This window comes from Portunus trituberculatus, chromosome 39 (assembly GCF_017591435.1).
Source record: "Portunus trituberculatus isolate SZX2019 chromosome 39, ASM1759143v1, whole genome shotgun sequence".
Taxonomy (NCBI): Eukaryota; Metazoa; Arthropoda; class Malacostraca; order Decapoda; family Portunidae; genus Portunus; species Portunus trituberculatus.
In genome coordinates, this window is record NC_059293.1 from 7,315,027 (window position 1) to 7,331,820 (window position 16,794).

At 37.1% G+C, this 16,794-nt stretch overlaps 1 protein-coding gene across 1 annotated transcript in view; it reads right to left on the minus strand.

The window, feature by feature from the left end:
• The window catches only part of LOC123515649 (protein misato-like), a 284,397-nt gene that overhangs the window by 188,658 nt on the left and 78,945 nt on the right, over positions 1 to 16,794 (minus strand). Inside the window, exon 5 of the mRNA XM_045274468.1 lies at positions 11,849 to 12,126. Within this exon, the coding sequence (XP_045130403.1) occupies positions 11,849 to 12,126 (278 nt within the window). The remainder of the gene's footprint in view (positions 1 to 11,848; positions 12,127 to 16,794) is intronic.

The following is a 16,794-nucleotide window of genomic DNA, read 5'->3' on the forward strand; positions in this document are numbered from 1 at the left end:
CCTGATCACCCCATTATAGGCAGGATATCAACATGTTAGAAGCAGTTCAGAGAAGAGCAACTAAGATGATACCAGCATTAAAGTGCCTGGAGTATTGAGATAGAATAAAAGAATTAAACATGTTTTCATTTGAGAGGAGATGTATAAGAGGGGATATGATAGAATTAATCAAAATGTTCTCAGATACAAACTACATAGATGTGAGATCTTTCTTTACCTTAGAGGAGGGAAGTAGGACTAGAAATCATGGCAGGAAGATTAGAAAGCAAGGCTACAGGTTAGATATAAGAAAATATTTCTTTAGTCATAGGGTGGTAGACTTCTGGAATGCATTGCCAGAGAGGGTTGTAAATAACACTAGTTTGACAATGTTTAAAAATAGATTAGATAAGCACTTAAATTTATTAGATTTATAATTATGTATAGCGCTGCATGATAGTTTTTATAAGAAATTTACTATAGTTAAACAAGACATGATCCCCATGTATGGGGATCACAGATTGTAGAGGATTTCGCTGCAGGACTTAGCCCTGTTAATAGGCCAAATATTTAGAATTAGTATATAATGTATTGTGTACTTGTAAGTGTATCTTTTTAAGTACTGATGACGGTCGCTGTGCGACTGATACAGGATAACCTAGATGGGCCCTGGTGGCCCTTTGTTATCCTATTATTTATGTTATGTTATGTTATGTTACTGCACAAGGCTTTCTTCTTCCCCTCATCCCTATTCTGTCCAGCTCTCTAATGCTAGAGTTAACCTGTACTCTCAATCATTCATACCTTCCACTAGTAAACTCTGGAACTCTCTACCTGCTTCTGTATTTCCGCCTTCCTACGACTTGTCTTCTTTTAAGAGGGAGGTATCAAGACATTTGCTCCATATTTTTGGCTAATGCTTTTCTTTCTTCTAGAGAACCAGCACCTAAGTGGGCCTTTTTTTTTTTTTCTAATATTATCTTTGCTCTTGAGTGGCCCTCTTTCCTTATAAAAAAAAAATCACACAGACTGTATTTCTTTCAAAAAGGGAGACCTGGTATCCTTTCAAACAGAATTAAATCTAACTGTCCCACTCAAGACCCTCCCATCAGATGACAAAATTCACTACCTTACAGAAGTCTCGGTGACTGAGGGGTCCCACCATTTTCACCTTGTCACTTCCTTCTCTTCAGATCAAGCTTCATGCCTTTACAGCATGGATATGAAACTCTGTCCCTCCACTATATCAATATTTTCACTACTTGTAGGCCCAGAGCAAGCGTGTTATTCTTGATGAGAAACACTCAACAGGGGCCTCCTTTTGTGCTTCCCTGTCCTTTTCCAGCTTAGTCTCCTAAGCCAGGTCTTTCTTCAGGAAGATGGTCCACCCACAAACCCCTCTCACGTTCCTGTTAACTAGAAATGGCGTCCTCTTCACCAGTGATGCCAAAAAACCTGAGTGTCTTGCCACCCACATTCACACAACATTTGGCTCTTCAGATTCTTTGCCCACACTTGTGTTAACCTCTTCCTCACACTCCAGCCATGAAATTAGCACTGCTATAACTCCCCAGGAACTCATCTCAATCTTACACTCACTGTCTATCAGGAAGGCAATGGAACTGGACGACATGCCAAACAAATTTCTTCGATGCCTCCCAGATGCTCTGCTGCAGGCAGCTCCTATTGGACATCATAACATAACATAACATAACATAAATAATAGGATAACAAAGGGCCACCAGGGCCCATCTAGGTTATCCTGTATCAGTCGCACAGCGACCTCGTCATCAGTACTTAAAGATACACTTACAAGTACACAATACATTATATACTAATTCTAAATATTTGGCCCATTAACAGGGCTAAGTCCTGCAGCGAAATCCTCTACAATTTGTGGTCCCCATACATGGGGATCATGTCTTATTTAACTATAGTAAATTTCTTATAAAAACTATCATGCAGTGCTATACATAATTATAAATCTAATGAATTTAAGTGCTTATCTAATCTGTTTTTAAACATTGTCAAACTAGTGCTATTTACAACCGTCTCTGGCAATGCATTCCAGAAGTCTACCACTCTATGACTAAAGAAATATTTTCTTATATCTAACCTGCAGCCTTGCTTTCTAATCTTCCTGCCATGATTTCTAGTCCTATTTCCCTCCTCTAAGGTAAAGAAAGATCTCACATCTATGTAGTTTGTATCTGAAAACATTTTAAATAACTCTATCATATCCTCTTATACATCTCCTCTCAAATGAAAACATGTTTAATTCCTTTAATCTATCTCTATACTCCAGGCGCTTTAATGCTGGTATCATCCTAGTTGCTCTTCTCTGAACTGCTTCTAACATGTTGATATCCTGCCTATAGTGGGGTGACCAGGCCTGTATGCAATACTCTAAATGGGGCCTAACATAGGAATTATATAAGCTACGCACCACTTCCTTACTTTTATAACTAACATTTCTATTTATAAAACCCAGGATCCTATTTGCCCTATTTCTTGCTTCTAAACATTGCTTTGAAAATTTCATAGTCCTGTCTATCACTACTCCTAAATCCTTTCCTTCCTCTACTGCCTCTAGCCAACATCCCTCCATCTCATAGTTAAAGTTTGTGTTGTCTTTACCTAAATGCATAACCTGACACTTATCTGAATTAAACTCCATCTGCCACCTGTCTGCCCATGCTATCAGCCTGTCCAGGTCTCGTTGTATTCTGTAATTGTCCTTTTCACCCTGTACTGCACATGCTATCTTAGTATCATCTGCAAACTTTGATACTTTGCTACTAATTCCTAAATCTAAATCGTTAATGTACACCAAGAAAAGAAGAGGTCCTAGCACTGATCCTTGGGGTACCCCACTAACCACTTCCTTCCACTCAGACATTGCCCCATTTAATACTACTCTCTGTTTCCTATCAGAAAGCCATTCACTAATCCAATCAACTAACATACCCCCTATCCCATGTAGTCTCAATTTGTACACTAGCCTCCTATGCGGTACCTTATCAAACGCCTTGCTAAAATCTAGATATATAACATCTATGCTATTTCCATCATCTAACTCCTTGGTAATATATTCTAAGATATCGAGCAAATTTGTAAGACAGGACCTCCCTGATCTAAAGCCATGTTGGGTATCTCTAATTAATCTATTCTCATTTAAATGCTCCCAAATACTACCCTTAATGATTTTCTCTAGTATCTTACATACTATACTAGTTAAACTGATCGGTCTATAATTATTCGCATCATCCTTCCTACCTTTTTTAAATATTGGAGTAACATTAGCTAACTTCCAGTCCTGAGGTATCTCAGCAAACCTAAGTGATCTTTCAAAGATTAACTTAAGTGCTTCAGAAATACTGTCTACACCCTCCCTAAGTACTCTGGCATGTAGCTCATCAGGACCACTGGCTTTCCTATCGTCTAGTTCAAGAATAAATTTCCTAATAATTCCCGGTTTTATATCAATATTTTCTAAAGCTCTTAAACTACTCGCACTGTTTGTAACAGGATTTCCTATTCTTTCCTAGTAAATACTGAAGAAAATTGTTCATTCAATAATTCTACTATGTCTTCATTTTGATCCACTACTACACCATCTTTTCTGAGTGGTCCAATCCTATCCTTATTTCTTTTATCACTGACCTTGTAATAACTATATAATTTTTTGGGATCTTTACTCCCAGCTCTAGCTAGTTTTATCTCTGCCTGTCTTTTACTTTTTTTTATAACCTTACTCAAATCATCTCTGACCTGTCTGTACCTAATCAAATCTACATCTTCCCCACTTTTCTGCAACTCTCTATATGCCCTCTTCTTCTCTCTGATCTGGCTACCTATCTCATGAGTCCACCATAATGGCTTCCTGTTTCTCTGCCTTATATCTTTGTAAGGGATACACTGCATCACTATACCCTTTACTACAACCTTAAAAATATCCCACATCTCCTGTGCAGTTTTAATTCCAAAACTATCTTCCCAGTTTACCTCTCCTAATAACTGACGTAACCTACCATAATTGCCTTTCTGATAGTTTGGGACTCTAGTCTTATTCACTATATTATCCCTACTGGAATTAATGATAAATCTAATTATATGATGGTCACTGTTTGCTAAAGTCTCTCCTACCTCAACTTCCTTTAAACAATGCTCAATATTTGTTAGTACTATGTCTAAAACCTTCCTCCCCCTAGTAGGTTTATCTACCATCTGCACTAAATAGTTATCCTGAAAACTTTCCATAAACCTATTTTCACTAGCATCTCCTACCATCCTCTCCCAGTTTACTGACTTAAGATTAAAATCCCCTAAGATAATTGTCTGACTAGTACACCCCCTATTTATCTCATCTACCATAAGGTTGTCTACATCTGCTGACTGGTTAGGTGGCCTATAAAAAGCTCCTACTCTAATAACCTTACTTTTGTTTACTCTAACATCCAGCCATAAGGACTCTACTCTGTTATCTACCTTAATACCATTAACCTGTCCCTCAACAACAGCTGGTTGTCGGGGACATTCCCTTCAGCATGGCATCTTGCCATCACTGTTCCTATTCCTAAACCTGGCAAGGATCCAAAGATGGCCTCCTCTCATAGATTTATTAGTCTCCTGTCTAACACAAGTAAGGTTTTCGAGCATGTCATTCAATATAGACTAACCTGGTGGTTAGAATGCAAACACCTCCTACCACCCAACATGTTTGGTTTTCACCCTTACTGGGGCACCCTTGATGCCTTGTTGTTGCTGGAGCACCACTTTTCTGAATCTTAAGGCCTTTACCGTCCTTGTATGGCATACTCATCGAATGTTTGGGGGTGGTTACACTCACACAGTTTTATTACACTAGGTGGAATGAAGAGCTTTTCATCTCATCAACTTTCCTCCTCTAACTGACTGTCTTCAGCCTCTTTCTCACTGCCAAAATGTTGCATCTCTTTCTATCTTTTACCACTATTTTCATGGTAACTGCTCTACTGATTTTGCTAACTGCATACCTCTCTTTCTGCAGCCTCACAGCACAAGGCTTTCTTCTTCCTTGTTCTTTGCCTTTGACCAGTTTCCCTCATACATAAAAAAAATTAACAAAGGAGAATTTAAATTACTGTTGTGACCCGAGACGACACATGTGTAGAAGAAAACAGAAAAATATCAAGGAAGGCACAAAAGCAAAAGTAATAGTAGTAAGAGAGGCAAAATATAAAAGAAAGAAAGGAATAAACAGAAAACCAGAAGATCCCATGGGATGAGCAAACTGTAGGTACTAAAGCAAATAGTAAGATGACCAGTATAGATCACATGCCGGTGAATTGCGAGCATGACAACAACATTCAGGCCAGGGAATTTTCATGGATTCAGAGACAGAAGCAGAAGCCTGCAAAAGACAAATACAAATGACAGATATCAAGCTCGGGAGGTTTCCACAGACGCAGAGAAATAGAGAAGCAAAAGATGGCAAGAGACAAATACGAATGACAGATACAAAGTAATGTTAAATAATAAGACAAGTCAAAAATATCGCAGACCGAAATAAGCTAAGGAAGCAAAGGCAAATTAGAAATCTACAAGGAATTTCTGAAAAGTGACAACAGGAGATTCTAGAACCTTCTCCACATATCTAGGTCCAATAGATACCAGATTCACGGTCAAAAGAGGGTGATGTGACCGACAATGTAGTAACAAGAGGGTCAGCTGACTACACCTCTGTTATCACTCAAAATTGGTGCCTAAAAAACGCACAATAGCAGAAAACGCAATAATAGAAGTTAGGAATAAATAGGAAATAAATAAACTGGTGCCTTAACCAAAGAATTTTCCTAAAAAACAGCTCAGAACAACAGAATACCACGTGCTAGACTGAGGTGTGGTGGTAGTGGTGGCAGTGGTGATAGTTGTGAGCAGAGTGACCAGAACCAATCAGCTCCCTTATTCAAATCACGTGACGTGAATACACAGCGATGATCGGTTGCTGGCTTATCCTCCTCCTTATGATCATTATCTTTCTCCCCCTCCACCTCTTCCTCCTCCTCCTCCCCCATCTAAACATTGGTCGGTGTGTGGTTGGGATATGGGTAGTATTACTACTACTACTACTACTACTACTACTACTACTACTACTACTACTACTACAACTACTACTACTACTACTACTACTACTACTACTACTATTACGGGTGAGCGATAACGACTTTCCAGATGCACTAAAACTTAATTTTGCAGATTTTCATAAGTGCGCAATAATGCGTAAGTGCAATAACAGAAGGGCGCAATAACGGACGGTTAGGTGTATAAAAAAGAGATAGCCAATGTGGAAGCATCAGCTGATCATGAGTCAAGGATAAGGGATAAGATACAAAAATGAACTCTAAGTATATCAAAGGTTCAGGGCAAAATAGTTATAGAGATATTTGAAACTTAAGCAGCAGCTGGGCGCTAAGAAAGTCAGAGAACGAATCAGACAACCTTGCTGAAGGAAGTCCCAAATCTGAAGGGGTCAGACCAGGATGAGACAAGGGCGAGATGGCTCAGCTCACAAAGTTGTTGTTCGTAAGTAGAGCTCAAAAGTTTGCAGAGCAGTAAATCATAGCTTAATTGATTGGTTTTACATTGATTTTATTTGATGTGTGATTTTATCCTATCTTGATTAGTGAATGAAGTGTCATCTTTATGCTATCTTTAATAACTGAAGTGTGATTTTTTATTATTAATTGAAGTGTGAAGTGCTATCTTCATTAGTGAATGAAGTATAATTTTATGCTATCTTGATCAATAATTGAAGTGTGATTTTTTTGCTTTCTTGATTATTAATTGATGCGAGGTATATTTTGATCAGTGATTTATGTGTGACTTTCTTACAGTTTATTCGAGTATCTTTGTGACGGATTCTTGATACAGTGATGAACGTTTCATGCACATTTGATCTTAGAATATATCATATTTGCATTTCGGAGTTGTATATCATTTGTTTTATCTAATTTTAGCAAATTAAATTTAGTAAGTTATTCATGTATGGTGTTAACTTATTAAGTATCCAACTGAGAAGGATGGTACCTTGAGATATGAGCTATCTGAGATACGAGATTTTTGATACGAGCTACAATTTGATCATGTTTTTATTTTTGAGATACGAGGAAAATTTTGAGATACAAGTAATGCTTGGGGATGTTACTGCTGTAGTTGGTGGCTCAGCACATCTGTTCAGCCTCAGCTAAACTAGTATCTAAGTGTTTCCCATGGATCTCATGCACTGTGATTGTTCTTTCATCATTTTCACACTATTTACCTTGTTTTTTTGTCTAAAGGGAATACAGTTTTAATTTATGTTTAAGTTTAATGTTTACATGTGAATGGTGCCTGCATCTTTTCTTCCCCCCTCTTCCTCCTCTACCATTTACCACAATTAGCCAAAAATGTGTCTCCAAGATGAGAACACTAAATAAACTTTTGCTGTTATTTCATATATTTTCATGCATTGATAAGGTATGCATGTATACATAACTGAAAAGGCAAAACAAATTTCTCCCATCTCCCACCTCCTCTGCTGATGCTTATCATAGAGGTGGGGGGGGGGAACAATGTAAACAAACCTCTACAGCATCTCTCTCTCTCTCTCTCTCTCTCTCTCTCTCTCTCTCTCTCTCTCTCTCTCTCTCTCTCTCTCTCTCTCTCTCTCTCTCTCTTTCTTACTTAAAACTTCATTTATTCAATGAATAATGTTTAAAGGATCATCAATGAGCTCTTCTGTCATTATAAGAGCACCTAAGTCTTCTGTGGGTGGCTATATTTGTACACTCCAGCTGATCAACAGTCCCTAATGAGAGTTGGGAATGCAGTAACATTCCGTGGAATGCATCCTCCAAGATAAACATACAGGCAACTCCCACAACGAACGTTTTCTTTTACTACCATCTGCTCATATAACAAACACCAAACTCGCTTTAACGAAATTCAATCCAGGTAATTTTTTCCAAGTTTGAAAGCCCCGCCGTATCACGCAAGCCAACAGGCTTTTGAATACACCAGCACCTCTCGTGGACAACACACACACCACTCACTCCCCTACCCTTCCATGCTCTTGGTTCAAAACAAAAACAGGGTCCAGCACCAGCTCGTCATCTCAAGCTCAACATGCCACCAAAATGCCCTGCAACTAGCCCTGCAATGTCGCCTAGAGTTGCTAAGAAGACCAGAAAGTCTCTTACTTTCTAAGTGAAGCTGGATATTATTCACGGACATGAGATGGGCAAGAAAACTAATAACATTGCTCGCCACCATGGCTTGATTCCATCTACTGTCTCTATTATTTTCAAGTCGGCAGACTCTATTAAGAAGGCTGATAAGACCGTATCTTCCTTGCAAGCTAAAAGAACCATCAGAACTTGTGACTCTACAATGGATAAAATGGAAAGCCTTGTGTAAATGTGGTACAGGTAACTCTCGATTTATGCAATAGATGCGTTCCAAGAGGCATCATGTATATCAAAATTTGCCTAAAACAAGCATGTAATTCTCATAAGAAACAATAGATAATAGGGTGGATGCAGGATGTGGTCCCAAAAAATTCATACAAAATACTCTATTTATTTGGCTAAATTAACATGTTTTTATCATTTACCATTCTAAATACTAAAAGTGTATTTAAAGTAAAGGTAAAAGCAAGCAATAATTAGATAAAGCAAAAAATAATAAGAGAAAACAAAAAAAAACAAAGAATACATAAACATAACACTCACTGCATCACTGCCTTCACCACTCACACCACAGTCAGTCACCAACCTCCTCTGAGCTTTACCACTTTATCAAAAATCCACTTATCAAAAATAAGCAAATTGTGTATTGCTGCTGCAGAGGTTTGTTTACATTGCTCCTCCCCTCAGTGTTAAGTGTCAGAAGAGGAGGTAGGTGGAGATGGGAGAAATTTGTTTTGCCTTTTCAGTTACATACACATGTGGGACCGCTCACGTTTTGTGGGCCCCAGGGTTCTCAAGTGCACAAATTCGAATCCTAGCCACAGTCCAGGGTTAGGAAAGACATCCACTCGGTGTAACAGTTCTCAAAAATGCCAAAACCAAAGTTCTCCTGATTCCTCTGTCAGGAGGCACCGTCCTAATAGGGGAACCAGACATAAACCGAAAAAAATAATAAATAAAAACACATGTATACTTTATCAATGCATAAAAGTATATGAAGAGCAAAAGTTCACTTAGTGTTCTTACCCAGGAGACAAACCTTTTTCAGCTAATGTTGGTGAATGGTGGAGGAGGAGGAGGAGGAGGGAGAAAGGAAGGAGTGCAGGAACCATTCACACATAAACATCGAACATACAGGTAACTCTTCAATTATGAGTGTTTAATTTACGCGTTTTTTGTTAATACACTACCGAAAAAATATTATATTTAATTAAATTTGCATGATCTGTTTGCTTATACACGATTTGGCCCAACCGCATTTTCAAACTGAGCGCCAGATGCAATTTCAAACTGCGCGCCAGAGAGTTCCACAGCTGGCCAATAGGTGGGAGCTCCACTGCTCCCTCCTCTTCCTGCACCTCATTTGCAGCCTGCCAGCAACGAGTGCAGGCGGAATCTTTTCACCATGGAAGCGATGGAAGTAGAGAAAGTGCAGGTGAATGATGACGTCCTTGACTAGGAGGTGTACAGCGACAGCAAGTGCTTGTGAAGGGTGAAGACACTGGCGTCCTGCGTTTATTTTTTTACTAGTGTTTACTTTTATACTCTTGGGTTATTTTTGATAAGTGGATTTTTGATAAAGTGAAAAAGCTCGGAGGAAGATGGTGACTGACTGTGGTGTGAGTGGTGAAAGCAGTGACGCAGTGAGTGTTGCGTTTACGTATTCTTTGTTTTGTCGTTTTCTCTTATCATTTTTTGCTTTCTCTTATTATTTCTTGCTTTTCTCTTTACTTTAAATACACTTCTAGTATTTAGAATGGTAAATTATAAAAACATGTTTGTTTAGCCAAATAAATAGAGTATTTTGTACAAATTTTTTGGGGACCACATCCCGCATACCCCCTATTATCTAGTGTTTCTTATGAGAATTACAAGTTTGTTTTACGCAAATTTTGAAATACGCAATGCCTCTTGGAATGCATCTATCGTGTAAATCAAGTTACCTGTAAATTAAAACTGCACTTTCTTTGAATAAAAAAATAGCAAGTAAATAGTGTGAGAATGATGAAAGAACAATCACAGTGCATGAAATCCACGAGAAACATGTAGATACTAGCTCAGCTGAAGCTGGCCTGATGCACTGAGTTGCCAACTAGCAACAACATTCCCAAGCACAGCTCATGTCTCAAAATTTTGCTTGTATCTCAAAGCAAAAAAAGTTTACCACATTGTAACTTGTATTCCAAAAAAATTGTATCATGTATCAAGGTACCACTATGGTATAAAAAAGTGGCCAAAGTAGTGGCAGAAAATGATAACTTGGAGGTTCTAGTGTCAATTTGAATTATTACCATAGATTCTTCTTCACTTCAGCTATTGCAATTTCAGCTATTGTACAGTGGTAAATGCACCAATTAGGCATAATAGCGGAGGGTTGAGTGTATATTACCACATGACCATGTAACGACGAAATGCTGTAGGTTGAGAACATTATTAACTAAGGAACTCCTGTACTCACATGTTGCTAATTGCAAAGACACATTACAGAAGGAAAGAAAAAGGCTAAAAGCCAATAAAACTAATAAAGGAGAACAAAAGCCCATACCATGCCACAACGAGAAAAAGAAACCCCTTACTGAATCAGAGTCAACTCTTCTTCTATTAAAAATATGGGCTGCATGTAACCTCTTAGTAAATAGGAAAAAGGTAAAGTGTTTTTTTTTTTTGTATTTCTCAAATAGCTAAGAGTAAATTTTCACATGTTTGCTGTAAAGACAATGGTTTATGCAATAATCAATATTCAACACTTATGTTTTGTAGTGCAGGTAATAGTAATTTTGTTTGTTTTTTTGTGTAACATTAACCCCTTCAATACGGTGACGGCTATGTGGGCGTCATGAAGCCCCAGTAGCAAATACGGTGACGCCTACGTAGACGTCATATTTCTTTTCTGACCTTTCTTCAGTTCAGTTGTCCTGTATAGTGTGTTGGATACCAACTACACACGGTGTATGCTGTCCTTGAAATCCTAGTGCTCCTCCCACCATCCTTGTCTCCACCAATCACTAAAGATAAGCTACATGTGTCCTGCCTTGTGTTTAAAATTACCCAATGGCATAGACTGTTCCCATCTCTCTCTCTCTCTCTCTCTCTCTCTCTCTCTCTCTCTCTCTCTCTCTCTCTCTCTCTCTCTCTCTCTCCTCCCTTTGTTTCCCTCTCCCTTCCCTCCCTCCCTCTTCCTCTCGAAGATAAGCTACATCGTCCGCTTGTGTCTAAAATATTAGCAAATGTCACACTCTCTCTCTCTCTCTCTCTCTCTCTCTCTCTCTCTCTCTCTCTCTCTCTCCGAAGAGAGAAGCGTCCACTTTCCTCTTCGGAGGCGATATAGTGACTAAAAAATAGCAGCATAATACACAAAGACAACAAGTATGACAAGCTTGCACGAGTTTCCCGCGCTCAGGCGCGCGGCACTACCGCCCGTATATCATACAGGCGGGTTTTTTTAACATCCGGCGCGAAGGGGTTAACTGCATATTATTCCATAATTAGAGCCAAGATTCTATACTTTTTAAACTTGGGACACTGAAAATTATCATAGCAAGAGACTGCAGTGTACTGCAAAGTGAATGTTGAGGTGAATTTGCAGTTTATGACATACATAGGATTGTTTTGTATTACATGCACATTTTAGCATTATCTTTTACATATCTGAAAACACTTACCTGCAAGCTATTGCAAGATTCAGCTAAACACCTTATTCTATCCACAATTTCTTCTTCCACTTCCTCCCTCTGAAATGTTGAGTATCCTGAGGAAAATCCCCAGATATTTTCACTGGTCCCAGTTGATGCTCTTCCAGTGTTAGCCATTAAATTATCAATAAGATAAATTGCTTTGGGATGTAAGTGTGGGCGTAAAAAGTCCGACCAAACTTTGACTGACTTGGTGAGGTCATAGACTTTTTTTGATGGACTAACATCATCAGAAGCTTTGGAGTCATCTGAAAAAAGTTATGTTTGTTGAAGAGGACTGAATTGTAGTTTTTCTAACCAAACAATACAAAAAAAAAAAAAAAAAAATATATATATATATATATATATATATATATATATATATATATATATATATATATATATATATATATATATATATATACAGGCAAAGCCCACTTAACGAAGGGGTTACGTTCCTAAAATACCCTTCGTTAAGCGAAACTTCATTAAGCGAACCGATTATAACAAGTTTTTAACCCCTGACTTGAACTTCCATTGAGAATAAACAAAGTGAAAGTGTATCATAAAACAGTGAAAGGTTTAATGAAAGTAAAATTTATGAAATTAAACATTTAGGCAGTTTAATCTAAGTCATTATAATGTATATATGTACATAACTTTATAATGTTGATGATCTTAAATTTATGAAGGGAGGGAGAGTGGAGCAGAAAAGACACTAACCGGCAACCTGTGGAATGCAAACAAAGGGAGCATCATTATATCACATAGAAAACTTATGTACCACATTTCCACAAGGCTTTCCATTTTATCCATTGTAGAGTCACGAGTTCAGGTGGTCCTTTTAGCTTGCGAGGAAGATACAGTCTCACCAGCCTTCTTAATAGAGTCTGCTGACTTGAAAATAGTTGACACAGTAGATAGAGTCAAGATGGTGGCAAGCAATGCTATTAGTTTTCTCGCCTCTCTCGTGTCCGTGAATAATATCAAGCTTCACTTGGAGAGTAAGAGACTTCCTGGTCTTCTTATCAACGCTAGGCGACATTGCAGGGTGTTTTGGTGGTAAGTTGAGTGAGAGAAGACGAGCTGCTGCTGATGCTGCTATTGTTTTGAACAGGGGGAGTGAGTGATGCACGTGTTGTCCACCAGAGGCGCTAGTGTATTGAAAAGCCTGTCGGCTTACGTGATTCAGCGGTGCTTTCAAACTTGGAAAAAGTTACCTGGATAAAACTTTGTTGAAGCGAGTTTGGTGTTCATTAAACAAGCAGATGGTAGTAAAATGAAACCTTCGTTGAAGCGAAATTTCGTTGTGTGAACCTTCTTTAAGCAGGGGTTGCCTGTATATATATATATATATATATATATATATATATATATATATATATATATATATATATATATATATATATATATACACACACACAATAAGTCCTCGTTATATGGTACTTCATTATCCGGTAAATCCACATTTACGGTGTTAGGTCATTACTAACCTCGATTAAATTTACGGTAAGAAAAATTCAGATACAGTATCCACTCATGTTTTGTTTACAACCTACCGGAGCGTCACCATGCCGCGCTGCCACCACCACAACAACAATCTGTCTCTTCCCACGTTTCCCACTGAAAACAAGTGAAGTCCTTTTATATAACTATTTTCATGTCTGTAGGGGTGACTTTTGACATGCTAGAACACATCCCCTATTGTTACATGTTATAATGGGTTCGATATATGGTAATTTCAATTTGCAGTAAGGTTTTCAGGAACACATACCTATGTACCGTATAACGAGGACTTACTGTATACAGTACCATGCCACATTTTCATATTCATTATGGTTACTATTTGGTGATTTTATACAGCTTCAGAAACTTATGTGAGGGTAAAAATAGTAAAGACTGTGGCCATTAATCTTCTGACTTCCATAAACCTATGCTAATTTCAATAAAATCATCTAATCACACTCAAAACTCAGGTAAAATTATCTTCCAGTACTGAAGGGATATACTATATATATATATATATATATATATATATATATATATATATATATATATATATATATATATATATATATATATATATATATATATATATATATATATATATATATATATATATATATATATATATATATATACACACACACACACACACACACACACATATATATATATATATATATATATATATATATATATATATATATATATATATATATATATATATATATATATATATATATATATTTAGTAGTAGGCCATTCTGTATGCAGGTTTTGTTAAAGTCTACAGCGGTAACTGCATTGTTGATTTTATAGGAAGTCTTTTCAATACTTCTTGCTAGTGAGCAAGTGTTCTCGTCAAGGAATCGTAACAGATTTCCTATGTCCATTCTTTTTCTTAATCAGCTGGGGTGTTCGTTGTTTTTTGCTCTTTCGAGGTACCTTTCAGCCTTCATAGACCATCTTCAGGAAAGGAATGAAGCGGGTAGCTGGGTGTGCCGGTATATATCTGCTTGGCGCGTGCGTGGGTGGCTGGTGTGTGGGAGCAGCCAATCAGCACGCATCATTCTGCCTCCTTGATGATGGGAGGGAGGACTCGGTAATGAGCTGGATGTTGATGCTGGGAGTCTTGGTGTGTATGTACACTGCTACTGTCATTCGAAGGCGAGCTTTGTTTGGTTCTTTATGAAGGGTGACTGTACTCTCTTCTACTATCTTCCGGGTGAAGTTAATATCTGCGTGGTTGGTGACGTGGTGTTTCTTGATGGCGCCATCTTGCAGGTGAGCTGTAATGCGCTTGGACAAGGTGGTGACAGTGGAGCCAATATACGTAGAGGGTCGACGACTGCAGTCACCATGGTTGCATGTGTATTGGTACACCACATTCACCTCTTGAAGCGCTGTTGTCGGCGGGTGGCAGTTTTTTTTTTTTTTTAGTACGAGGCTGGACGTGCGCTTAGACTTGTAGCAGATTATGAGTTTGTCTAAGCGCACGTCCAGCCTCGTACTAAAAAAAAAAAAAAAACTGCCACCCGCCGACAACAGCGTTTTGTTTTTTTTTACTAAAATTTATTTATACGAAATTCCAGGTCACAAATTGATAGAAGTATTCTTCTCCTTTTTAGTTTTTGTTTCATTGAAATCAAGCTAAAATTGGCTTTAAAATAGATTTTAGAAGGGGAATAACTTATGTTTTGAGATATGGGCCAATAAAGTTTATTGATTGATCTTGACCCCATTATAACACATTAGGAAGTTTATTCAGGTTTACTATATGTTCTCTTTTTATTATCTACGATCTCATAATACATTTAGATGTATATGAGTCTCCTAGTCCCCTCCTGTAAATGATATGTTGCTCCTGAAGGCTTTTCTTCTGACATCCAGCTCTCACTTTTTCTGGTTGTGATGTGTTCTTGAAGTTGCATGTTGTGCAGTGCATAGTTATGGTGTTCTTGTATACATCAGGCTCCAAACTGTAGTCAAAGGCAGGATCTGGGCATGAATAATGAGAGGATAGAAGATTTTTCAGCCTCCTTTTTGTCAGCATGACAAGCTCATCATCATTTTCCACATCTTCTTTTCCTTTCTCAATATTTTGTAGAAGAGTTTCTCTAATTGTGAGTAATCAGACCTTTTCTTCTTCATTTCCTTGTCTTTGTTCTGTGTGAGATGTAGTGGGCTGTGGTGTGGCAGTGGTGAGGGTGGTGGTGGTGGGTGACGCAAGGATGTGCAATGGAGCATTTGAGGTGTCAGGTTCAACATGCTCTTTTCATTCTTTGAGCTTCCATACTCATATTCCAAGCCTCATTCCTCTGCTTATTCCTCTTAGACACCTGTCCCATGGTTGGCAATAGGTGAACAGCAAGATGCAGTAAATAAATTACGTGCTGTTTAGCAGAGTGAAGGGCGGGTAACGAGACATGCAGCAACAACCTCTTTCTCTGATAGCTTTCCCGCTACTGAGTTAAGATTTTTTTTTTTTTTTTTTTTGTAGTTTTTGAGAAAAAAAAAACTGATTCTATTGATGTAAACAAACAAACATGGTTGAGTAAAGGACCTTTAAATGGCATTTAAACGGAAACCAATGCAAATTTCACCATAAAACTTTGTAATATAATAGCTAACGTGTATACCTACCAGAGATTTTTTTTCCACAAAATACATTATTATTCATATTTTTTCGGTCTCATAATCTTTACTTTCATTAAACCTTTTACTGTAGTATGATGCACTCTCACTTTGTTTATTTTCAATGGAACTTCAAATCAGGGGTTAAACTTGTTATATAATTGGTTCGCTTAATGAAAACTCACGCAACAAACGTATTTTTAGGAATGTAACCCATTTGTTAAGCGGGGGTTGCCTGAATATATATATATATATATATATATATATATATATATATATATATATATATATATATATATATATATATATATATATATATATATATATATATATATATATATATATATATATATATATATATATATATATATATATATATATATATATATATATATATATATATATATATATATATATATATATATATATATATATATATATATATATATATATATATATATATATATATATATATATATATATATATATATATATATATATATATATATACAGTAATACTCAACAACAAACAGGATAAGGGGTGTCAAAGCTGTTCATAGAGGAAAATTTATTAAGCAGACGTAATTTTCCCATAAGTAATAATGAAAATAGGGGGGATGCATTCTGGGCTGGTCCCGAACATACCATATGGGTTAAAAAAAAAAAAAAAAAAAATATATATATATATATATATATATATATATATATATATATATATATATATATATACAGTAATACTCCGCTTAACAAACAGGATAAAAGGTGTCAAAGCTGTTCATAGAGGGAAAATTTATTAAGCAG